We start from the raw sequence: 12,093 nt of genomic DNA, 5'->3' as shown, positions 1-12,093 counted from the left end.
AACCATGGTTAACTCGGTCAACCATGGTTAACGTCAATCGTTTAGTCTGCCGGAGTTACACGGGCTACCCGGTCCGTGCAGCAAAGCTCGGACGCGTTCAATTGCGTTCACGCGTTGCTGGTCGTTAAAGACTTGTCTCAACGCGCGTCTTTTTCTGTTTGAATTTCTTCCTTATCTATAGACCTAAGCGGGTGGTATCTCAATAGAACCAGTAAGCGTATGCCGCGTCCTCTGAGCTGTGCAGATTTTCTTGCACGGCGTTTCTCCCAATATTCACTTGCCGATAACGCTTGTTCATGCTGTCGCGCTTCAGGCGCCCTGACTGAGGCTGTGGTCGAGTATGATCCTTCGCCGGCATGAAGAGTCGCGTTCAGACCAGCCGTGATCTCGGTACAGAGGCGCACATTTCGACTGCACGAGCGCACAGCGATCAGATTATCTTCCCAAATGTGTATCAGGATCTCCGTTTTCACGTCAGGTCAAATTATACGCTTTTGTGAAGATATCTGCGAAGCTCCAACGCTACTGTTCAGAGATGTACAGTCCGCCATTTTGCCCGTTCGAATGTCCGTTGCACTAAACCGAGGTTGCCAAGCTCAGTTGGTGGTTCAACCGCGGCTAGCGACCCAACCACCGTTTCTCCAGCTGTGCATCTGTGCTACCGCGTTTAGCGATAACCGCAGTCACGTTAACCGCGGTTGAGGTCGCCTGTGTAACAGGGGTATAAGTTGCAGCCCGAACACGACGCACGGCACACTAGAAAAAAACACACACGTGGCGCTACTAGCGGCAACATTCATTATTTTCCAAACCCGACTAGTGTATATACGATGTGCGGCATAGGGAACACAGATACCGTGGATGCACCAGGAAACAAGCGCGAGAAAAACTACACTTAGAAAACACCATGGTCACCATGCAGCGATAACCACACCTTAACATATTGTCACCGCTTACGCAGAAAATGTAACTCTTTAGGCAACAACGCCATCGATAGCTTGTTTATGCACTTGTCGCCAAGTACGTCAATAAGCTCAACATCAATAATTAAGCGGGTAATTTCTTCCCTGTATCGATCTAAGATGGCGTCAGGCGGCAGCTTCCTGGCATTGTTCTTGTGCTCTCTTAACCATTGATTTAAACATCTGCTAGTTTGGCCGACGAGTATTTCCCACTGGAGAGCGCACTCCCTTGGGAAATACTACGTCAGCCAAACTAGCAGATGTTTAAGTGAATGGTAAGAGAGCACATCAACAATGCAAGAAAGCTCCCGCCTGACGGATTCCTCGCCTACCACACTCCGACGTCTGGTTGCCGGTCATTGTTTAAATTGAACCGTCATCTTAGATCGATGTAAGGAAGAGATTACTCGCTTGATTGTTGAGGCTGAGCTTATTGACGTACTTGGTTACAAGTGCAATAACCAAGCCGTCGATCGCGTTGTCGCCTATAAAGAGTTATATTTTCTGCGGAAGCGGTGACAGTCTGTTACGGTGCTGTTATCGCTGGTGATCGTGGTGTTTAGACCTACTAAGTGTAGTTTTCCTCGCGTATGTCTCGGTGCATCCACGTTATCTGTGTTCGCTATGGCGCATGCGGTATATAGTCTCCTCGCGTTTTGAAAATAAAGAATGATATTAATGGTAGCGCCGCGTCTGTTTCATAGTGTGCCTTTTTTTTGCCCGTGTATCTTGTTCAAGCTGCGACTAATGGCATCTTAGACAAATCGCAGCGGTGTGTACCGGGGCACCCTGGGCCGCCGTTTCGTCCAATCATCGTGGCGTCGCCCAAGTGTGATTTCTTGAGAATGTCATAAGGCCTTCCTGATGCTAACGAATAAAGTCGGTACCCTCGTTATAAATGACGTCTGATGTGTATCAGAGTTCATGTGTCACTTTTCACAAACGTTGGTGGTAATTAACCGACGACGCGTGAGCCTGGCATGCCAGATGGTGACGTCATGTAACGCTGAGATAATCCGCGCAGCTGTTGCGACATAGGTGAAACGATGTCTTGTCGAGCAAGAGAAAAAAAAAAAGAAAATACCGTGATTTAGAAAAGAACCTGTAATGAGGGGCATTCTTGCGCGCTACTTCCGGACGGCCCACTCCGTTCGAAATAAGGTAGCCCGCCTTCAATGACACACTGTTGCGTAAGGGGCGCCGTCGTTTTTACGTGATAGAAAAGAATCAAGGGTTATTCGGCGCCTAATTGCACTTTTGTCGATTAATGAGCAATAGTTCAACGCTAATAAATGAAGCCTTCCGAAACAAAAAGGTACAAGTCAAGCATAACTTCGTTTTTTTCTTTTTAATCTTCTGCGCCTTCTTTTCTTTTTCACCACCTATCACAGTGTACACGGGCTCCGGAGACAAGGTTGCCCGCATGTTCGAAGCCAAATCGGGCACGCTGAAGCGGTCTTTTCGAGGCCATGAGCATGGCGTTGTCTGTATTCAGGTAAGTATCTAATCTACCACTAAACCGATGTTGCATCAAAACAAACATTGAGCATTCACCTGCGCCAGGTATAAATTCAAAAAGCGTAAATTCGAAAGTTTCATTTACACTATTCTCGCGTATTATTATCTCGACATTATAAAAAAGACTGCGCCCAAAATTTTCAGGCAAGAATTTCAGAGGAAGGAACTAAAGAAACGCGGCGCTTGCAAGTGCACCATCAGAGCGCATTAACAAGAAACAATGGCTTTCAAGTGCGATAGGCGTCGTCTCTACGCAATAAACGTGCTCCTCATGCTCAGTCATTACACAGCTTCGCAAGAATTTCTTTTCCAATAACCTAATTGCACCATTTTGTAGGGTAAGTTTTGTCTCATGGTCCATATACAGCCAAGTGGCGATGGAGGAATAGGGACATTTTGACATGTATAATTCTGCCTCGATCCGAGTGGCTGTAACGCTACTCTTGATTCCTTTAAGGGGCAGAACACACACTGGCATTCGATTGTGTAACCCTTCATTTCATTACCTCGTCTGTCGTTATGTTTACCGCAATGTCACTGTTCTGGTGAAATTCGCCAGTCCTATCAAGGTGGACAGAAAAGTCGGAAAAGTCTTTCTACCGTTAATTTTCTTCGCTCCTTCTCATCTTTTTTATGTCCTTCCTTTCCTGCACCAGAGTAGAACGCGAACCCGTGTGTGTGTGTGTGTGTGTGTGTGTGTGTGTGTGTGTGTGTGTGTGTGTGTGTGTGTGTGTGTGTGTGTGTGTGTGTGTGTGTGTGTGTGTGTGTGTGTGTGTGTGTGTGTGTGTGTGTGTGTGTGTGTGTGTGTGTGTGTGTGTGTGTGTGTGTGTGTGTGCGTGCGTGCGTGCGTGCGTGCGTGCGTGCGTGCGTGCGTGCGTGCGTGCGTGCTTCCCATCTTGGATGCGCTACGCCAATGATAGTCTGACTCACGAACAATCCCAACTTGCAACTTAATAAAATGTTTGCTTTTGTCGTTATCCATTCTTTCCGTTTCTAAATATAAGTCAAATCACAGAAGTATAACAAACAGGTTTCCATCAATCAATAGTAAGCAATTTCTTGTGCCGTTTCTTACGCTTTCACTCGTCAACTTGAGATCGGTGCACCTTGAAATCCTCCTCACACTGTCGGCTACCCTGTTTTTACGTAAGCTGACTTATGTATATTTAAAGGGGTCCTGAACTACACATCGGGCTTGGTGAAAAAACACATTCTATGAACAGAAAACACCCACAATGAACAGCTGCGCCAAATTTTGTGGTCGTGTGCGGCACGTAGAGGTTACAAGCCGAGCGCAAAGTTGCCCCTTTCTCAAGTACCTTCTCTTCATACAGATGCCGGTCATCCCTCTCTTCGAAGCATAGGTGACAAAAATCAAGAGCGGCGTTTGGATTAGATGCCCTTCTGGCCACGACGTGCCGCTACATGCCGGCGCCGCATTCTAGTGTGTTACAATTACACTAGCAGCACTAGCGCGCACCGGAATAAAACTGTGAGTGGGCGAAGGCGTTCCATGACGCGCGCTCAAGTTCATGATGCGGCTGACGTAGCACCTTGCCGTTTTGTCATCCCCTCCCCGCCTTCCTCTTGTGTAGCTTCCAACGCGCTCGTCGGGACGAAGAATAGAGGACGTTACAGGACTGAAAACGAATCCCTGTAACTCCTGCCGTTCTTGACGGGTCCGAAATTTTTGTTGCGGCAACTACTTCGTGAGCCAATAAACTCCGATGCTGAGATCATTCGACGGAAAAGTGGTTCAGCACCCCTTTAAGGGCAGAATTCACAAAACATGTGTGTTTGTAAGTAATGTTTGCTACTGCCCGTTCACCCTCGCTAATGTATGTAGTTGGCTGAAAATTTCATCCTTCGAACAGTTATAGCGTAAGATCTTTTCAGGTGAAGTGATCCCGCTCTATGAAGGAGAAAAAAAATGAAAAAAAAAGACGCTGGCAAGTCTTTCCTTTTTTTCTTTTTTTTTCTCGAGAACAGTCCCCGTTCGCACCTACGCACACGTCTTGAAAGATTTCTCTCGTTCAGCGCCAAGCACAGGCCTACTTGGCATTTCCTATGGAGATATCAAGGAATGAACCTGAATGCTCGAGAGATGCCGTCGCATATAAAAAGTTTCTCCTCCGTAATCGGATCTTTCCTCGGGCTCCCTGTGGATAAAACACTACTTCGCCGCGGGATAGAGTGCGTGCACTGAAATAGCGCACAGGCATTGAACTCAGTAAAACGAAGTGTCTCAGTTGCGATTGTCAGGCACGCGTAATGGCAGAGGAAAGCGCATGTCCGCTGATCCTCCGTCCGACCAAGTGCGTTTCTCAACGGCTGCGTTGGTGGCGAAGCTTTTACTTGGGCTCGGTGCGTTGCTTGTTTTGTTCTATCATTCAAGCAGCGCGAGCGCAGACACGTCCTTCGTGCGTCCTATTAGGAGCACAACGAAAGCTGACGGTTGTGAAAGGTTTTCTCAGCTACAACAGCGTAGACTGCCCATCCCCAATGATCGACTGCGCTTTCGGTTCTTTTCTTTTATTTAGGTATTCGCAGAAAAGAAAAAAAAAGGATTTTGTCCAATTTTAAAGGTCTCTGCCGTGTTAGTACAGTTACATTTATTACTCGTTAACGCAGTGTTTCGACATTATCGCACTGCTATAATTGTCTCTAAACGTCTGAAAGCTGCTTCCACGAGTCCGTGAAATTAAAGAAAATAGTTTTCTGCCTTCGCTGGCCCCGTTGTTTGCCTCTTGTTAGGGGAGACAGCATAATAAAAACGTACCGTGTATATTTAATGCGGTGTTCATTGTCTCCATACAAAGCGTCGAACACCCAGTCACGACTAAGTTCCCTTACATAGCTAAGTGTCACGGTATAGCTCTCCCAACGCATTGCGGTCATTTGCCACTGAAACCTACACATACATTATTCGATGACAAGTAGTGACGACACAGGGGACGTGGCTAGGGCTCCCGTCAGGGTTTGTCCGCTCGTTCGCTGCAAGAGCCTTCTCTCTATACGGGGACGCATTTGCAGCCCAGCAAGTATGCGTCCCCTTGCAGAGGACTCGATGCACCTTACTTTATTCTACGATGAAACCATGCAAACTACATCCCTTTCTGTCGTTCTCTGCAAGTACGTACGAGTACGGAGTGAACTATCCGCATGTTAAGTGCGCTAGTAAACACGGAAAAAGACGAGGAAAGACACTCCGGGTTTACTAGCGCAGTTAATGGCCTTTAAAATTATTGTGAACCAACTAGCCCGACTTGGTGCTCTACTATCCGCATGTGTGCTTACCGTCACAAACGCTGCACTTTCCCTTGGAGTCACAAGTGGCTAAATGAAACCCTGTAGTGTGACAGACTTACATGTAAATCCTCGCAACGTTTCTCGCGCGTTTGTTCCGCCCTACTGCCTTTTGTGGGCAGTATCCTAATCAGAGTCACTTTGGACACACAACAAACATATTTTAATCAGATTATGGACTACAAAAGTTCGTGGTATCAGGCAGTGCTAGAGAAATATAACTGCTATCAAAAAGCTGCAGCCCGTGAGTATACGCGTGAACGTGAAGAGTTTTTTCGTTCGCGTAGCGAATCATGCCATTTGGCCGTTGCGGTTCTGCGACGCAGACTCACACAGCGAGTCAGTGGCGTAGCCAGAAACTTTTTCTGGGGAGGGGGGGGGGGGGGTGCGTTCAACCATACTTTATGTGTGCTTGTGTGTGCGTTTGTATGTGTGCATTTTTATATGCACATGAAAAATTGAAAAATTTCGGGGGTGTTTCAACCCCCTCCCCCCTTCTGGCCATGCCACTGCACCGAGTCGACAGATACCGTATAGCCACGCGCTCAGCGTTTTTCGCGAGGGTGATAGAACAGGCTAGAAAGTTGGGCCACTTGGTACAAATGCATCGTCGAAGCAGTGCGAAAAGACGTAGACAAGGAAGGGTTGAGCACACAGAATGAGCGCCCGTCCTGCGTGCTCGTGGCTTCCTTGTCTACGTCTTTTCGCGCTGCTTCGACGATGTGATAGAATGTTTAGTACATAAACGGCTGATCACCGGCAACACATACTTCATTGGTATACCTTACGAAGGATCATATGGCGCAAGATTTAATTCACAGGAAGAAATTAGAAGGCACAGACAGAGTCATTTTTCATGCATTTTGATCTTACATTTAATATATAAGGGGAGAACTATACGGTATGAGCTACATACGCGTAGCTGTAGAATCCTTCGCATTAGTGCTGGTTGCTTTATAACTTCGTTTATTGTTGAATTTTGCTAACAATTGCAAGATACCACGTTGCGCGTATAAAATAGCTGCGATAAGTTTAACGTGCCAATCATATTCCGTCACAATTTCTCTAATTCAGTGTGTGTGTGTGTGTGTGTGTGTGTGTGTGTGTGTGTGTGTGTGTGTGTGTGTGTGTGTGTGTGTGTGTGTGTGTGTGTGTGTGTGTGTGTGTGTGTGTGTGTGTGTGTGTGTGTGTGTGTGTGTGTGTGTGTGTGTGTGTGTGTGTGTGTGTGTGTGTGTGTGTGTGTGTGGACGATGACCGCGTCAGCTAAACATAAAACTTTAACCGCTAGCCCCACGCCGCAATGGAATTATTGTCTGTTATTGCTATTAAGAAACAGCGTAAGTCTGTGCGGCCAGTACCACAGGCTCTCGGATCAAGGAAAGCTGGTTCTAAGTCTTGCATTTTGGTAGAATCTAAAGGTTGCCCTTCTTCCAAACGGACAATTTATCATTTGACTTTATATATTAACGATAGCGCTTTATTCATATTCGCAAAACTGAAAATGTGGCAGCAAACGCTTCAAGAAAGTAGCGGCACAGATTGGTGCAAGCATAGAGGACGCTAAATGAAGCATGCCTGCATCCTACTGGAACAGCACGGGTACAACAAATTGAGCAGAGCGGTAAATTAGGCAAATGACGTGAATACATATTTAAGAACATGTTAAATAGAAAAATCAGCAGCAAAATGCGAATAAGCGGACGGGTTGAACAAGCAGGCCGCCGAGCTGATTGATTGATTGATTGATTGATTGATTGATTGATTGATTGATTGATTGATTGATTGATTGATTGATTGATTGATTGATTGATTGATTGATTGATTGATTGATTGATTGATTGATTGATTGATTCTGCTACTATCTCAATTCAACGCAACAAAATTTCTGATTGCCAACACTTGTGTCGGAGGCGTGATAACGAGATTTTTTTTCGAAATGCCTTATCTGCGAGTGAACATCATCGGCATTGCTTTAGAATAATACATGCATGAGAAAAAGCTAGATCAGCGATACGATAGAAATGTTTTGTGGTAAGTCAACAACCCCAACGGTGTTTGTTTTCCTGTATACGTGTGTTGTTCAGCACGTTCATGCGAAACGTCTGCACTGCAGAAATAAATGGAGTGCACGTTTGTTTCGTTCTTGCAGCTGAAGAAGGTAAACAATACTAGCCCTCTTGCGAGATCTACGGCCCCGCTCACGACTACCGCCTTAGGGCACAGCTGGCGTACGTTGTGCCGGCAAAGCAGCTTTTTGTGCCGTGTTGGTGGAAACGCTCCCAAGCGCCTTAGTCTCCGCTGATCAAAGCAAGGCGTATAACTCAACGTACGTGCACAAGACGCGAGCGATTTCGTGGTGTTCTTGCGGTCGCACTTTCTTTGGAGAAGAAACAGCCTTGCTTGATTGATCTCTCGACCGCCTGCTACATGCGCGTATATATATAGATATATATATTTTTTTCAAGCAACCTCACTTCACTTTCTCTTTTTATTTTCTATATTTGATAAAACACCGAACATAATTCAGCGGTGGTACGATACTATCTTGATAAAAAAATTTCGCGTCTAACTTTATGAACAAGGGCAAATTTACTGGCCACCGCAGTTTCTTGCATACCGCCGTGCGTCATCTTAAGGTTTTAATCATCCATCATCCATACATAACTGTCAAGGAAAAAAACTAAGAAGCTAGTTCATTTTACCGTATATGTTTTCTATCTGAATTAAACATCTGCGTCAACTTTTTTTCATAACAGGGGCTGCACCGGTGCCGTGAGTAACGCCCTAAAAAGAGCAAGTCCCCGAATTTAATTGAACGACGTGGCATTCTTAATATGCGCCAAAAAATCTCATTACAAGCCCTTCTCTTTTCTATTTCTCTTCGCAAATTTTGCCATGGAAAGGTAGCTTGTGAAGATAAAAATTCGACACGCCGTATACTTTATATCCAGCAATGGAACGTTCTTGACAATGAACTTTCGTCACGGTTATTAAGAATAAATTTGCATGAAGTTGACTTGACGGTCAACACCAAAAGAGACGCTACCTTTATTGTGAAGCATTTTATAGCTGCGTATGCTGGGTTTTGGAGCTCGGGAATAGGGTTTCGAAATCTCTTGGTTCACCTTAATTTTTAATTAAACATTACCTCGAGGTATAGACGAAGAAAAATTACTTTAAAAACGGAAAATACAATACGAAGTTGTGTTAACAAAAAGGGGAATGAAGATGACAAGCTGATTAGTAACGTAACTCTCCCACAGTCTTGAATTCAAGGACGTAAGATAGTTCCAAGCCCGTCACTTAGGCCCGCAACGTGACCTAACCGGGCTCAGTCGTTGGCAATCTTTGCATATAGCCAGTGCTAACATGTGGAGCTGAAACTTGAAGGATAACAAACTCCAGAAAAGGTTAAGGATCACGCAGCGTGCGATGGAACGGGCAATGATAGGCGTACATCAATGATATTGCTCAAGATGTTTCATGCAAAGTGCGCCTGTATGCAGATGATTGTGTGATATACCATTGCATTAGATCTGTCTCTGACCATGAGTACTTGCAACGCAATTCAGATAGTATCATGCACTGGTGTGTTAGGTGGCGTATGTCGCTGAACCCTAGTAAGTGTCAATGCGTCTCCTTCACTCGTAAACACGATCCATACCTGTTTGATTACACATTAGACTCGGTCCATCTAACGCGAGTAACTGATTATAAATACCTTGGTGTCCATTTTTCATCAAACCTTACTTAGACTAAACACGTTGAGTCTGTTACAGCGAAATATTGTAGAATGTTAAATTTTGTTAAACGAAACTTCCGCTTAGCTCCTCCCAAAGTCAGAGAATTACTTTAGTTTTCGAACGTCAGACCTATATTAGAGTATGCATGTGTGGCTTGGGACCCGCAAAGTAAAACCCTATCTAATATGCTCGAGCTGGTACAAAACCGTGCAGCCCGTTTTGTCAGTTCTAACTATGACTTCACGTTTAGTGTTAGCGCAATAAAGGATATGTTGGGGCGGGAATTACTAAATACACGTAGAAAAAACATTAGATTAGAAATGATTTTCAAAATCTTTCATGGCTTGGTTAAAATAGATAAAGAATCTAACATTTCACCTCCCCATTTCTCGTCTCACAAAAGTGACCACTCTCTAAAAATATGAGAAAGTTTTTGCGGAACAAACGTATACGCATACACTCGTTTTTTTTTCACACACAATCTTCCAGTGGAACCAGCTTCCACAGGAGATTGTTGACTGTCGCACTAAAACATCATTCAGAGACATACTGTTACGCTCATAGCTACATCTCTTTCTTTTTTCTGTTCTTGTGTTAATCTTGTTTTCATGGTTATCCCTTTATTGAAGCATATGTTACCCTGCGTATTGCCCCCTGCAATAATGCCTTCGGGCGCTGCAGGTACTGTAAATAAATAAATAAATAAATAAATAAATAAATAAATAAATAAATAAATAAATAAGACATCGGAAGACAGCAAACTTCGTCAGCGCACAAATAGGTGTAGCCGATGTTCCAGTTCACATTTTGCAAAAGAAACTGGCCTTGCCGCATAATACGCAAGACAGATAACCGGTGGTCAGTTAAAGCGCGAGCATTTCTTCCGCAACCCTCAAATCCGCGTTCGTTAGCTGCATCCAAAGGCATGACCTTCAGAAGCAGCAGCGGGCGTGCCGACGCACGTTCCCGTATTATATAAGTGGGTTAGTGCTATCGAGGAAGCAGTGCTATAGCGCCGCATTGATGCTTCAGTCTGTGTACGCCAGCCACACTGCTTTTGGCAATGCTGACTTGTTGGTAATCTGTGGTGATACGTGTGCGCTGGATGGATGGATGGATGGATGGATGGATGGATGGATGGATGGATGGATGGATGGATGGATGGATGGATGGATGGATGGATGGATGGATGGATGCACGGACGGATGGATGGATGGATGGATGGATGGATGGATGGATGGATGGATGGATGGATGGATGGATGGATGGATGGATGGATGGATGGATGGATGGATGGAAAAACTTTGTTGAGGTCCACTAGGTCGCGTTAGCTTCGCGGGCCCGTTGGAATGCATATCTGTTTCTCAAACGTCAGATTGCGGAGAGCTGCGTCCCACCGCTCTTCAGTGTTGTCCTTGTTGCTGCGTAACGTGGAGCAACGCAAGAGCATGTAACTAAGATTTATGGTGTCGTTACATTTATCGTATGTTGTAGTATAAGAAACTCCGGACAGGCCGTGTTGATTCACAGCGAGTTCGGGTAGGTTCTTGTTTGTAAGAGCCTTAGCGTAACGGCCGCAGTTCTATTTCGTTTACTGTGCGGAGGGGGGAAGACCCTGGGCCACAAGATTTATGAGCACCAACTGACTAGCGTCGAGTTCTAAGCGGACCTGGCGCTATCGTTGTCGACCTTTATTAACAACTGTACGCCGGCAGAAATTCATCCCAGGGTAAGCGTTTCCTAAAAACATGCGAAGCCTCCAAACTTCGCGTCCCAATCGATCTACCGCCCGCCTTTCATTCTATGCCCATGTTGAAGAGTAAACGCATTTCGGAATACGAGCGTGAGCTTGAGTGCAGCGGGCATTCGCAGGTGGTGAAGGGCAAGCTGTTCACCGGCTCGTTCGACGGCAGCCTTTTTGTGTGGGACACGACGGGAGTGGTGGACGAGACGGTGTTCGGCGACGAGGTTCTCCCGGAAGAGGACGAAAGTGAACTGCCCGACGACAGCGATGAGGTGAAGATGGCCGTCAGCTTTCTTGAGCCTTTCATCCACGAAGGCTGACTTCGTCGACCTATGCATCAATATCGATGTCGGCATTTAGGTCCAGCCAGACACCACTTCCTCTTGTACAGAAATTTTGGAGGGTTATTCAAAATATATGAAAACTGGAAATCACGTGCACGAATGGCCAAAAAAAAGTTGGCTGCCGGCTCCGCAAGCAGTCATAGATGAACCAAACGCTTGCGACATCTGAACAAGTGCGAAACGCTTGCATGTCTTTCTTTTTTTCTTTTTTACCGCTTTTTTACCTCTTGCTATTCAATAAATACATATAAAACCTACGGTTTGTCGTGTGCAGCAGGATGAATTGCATTCTATGTTCTCAAACGGGCTGTTGAAAATATCGCAAAGACTTACGTTGAGAAACTACCATTTCTTATGCTTTTTCTTTTCACTTGAGCGGTGCTTTTAAGCGTGCTACAGTGAAGACTTTCCCGCTTGTTAAGAAGGAAACGTTTAGGTAACAGCTCCATGTGCGTACCTGACACCATAGATAACAC

At 45.4% G+C, this 12,093-nt stretch overlaps 1 protein-coding gene across 1 annotated transcript in view; it reads left to right on the top strand.

Annotated features, from left to right (window-relative positions):
* LOC119379218 (WD repeat-containing protein 86-like) overlaps nt 1–11,866 on the top strand; it is a 37,919-nt gene extending 26,053 nt beyond the window's left edge. The window contains exons 6-7 of the mRNA XM_037648448.2: nt 2,354–2,457; nt 11,402–11,866. Of these exons, the coding sequence (XP_037504376.1) occupies nt 2,354–2,457; nt 11,402–11,593 (296 nt within the window). The 3' untranslated portion in view covers nt 11,594–11,866. The remainder of the gene's footprint in view (nt 1–2,353; nt 2,458–11,401) is intronic.
* The last annotated feature ends 227 nt before the right edge of the window (nt 11,867–12,093 follow it).

Source organism: Rhipicephalus sanguineus, chromosome 1 (assembly GCF_013339695.2).
Source record: "Rhipicephalus sanguineus isolate Rsan-2018 chromosome 1, BIME_Rsan_1.4, whole genome shotgun sequence".
Taxonomy (NCBI): Eukaryota; Metazoa; Arthropoda; class Arachnida; order Ixodida; family Ixodidae; genus Rhipicephalus; species Rhipicephalus sanguineus.
This window is presented reverse-complemented; position numbering and strand designations above follow the sequence as displayed.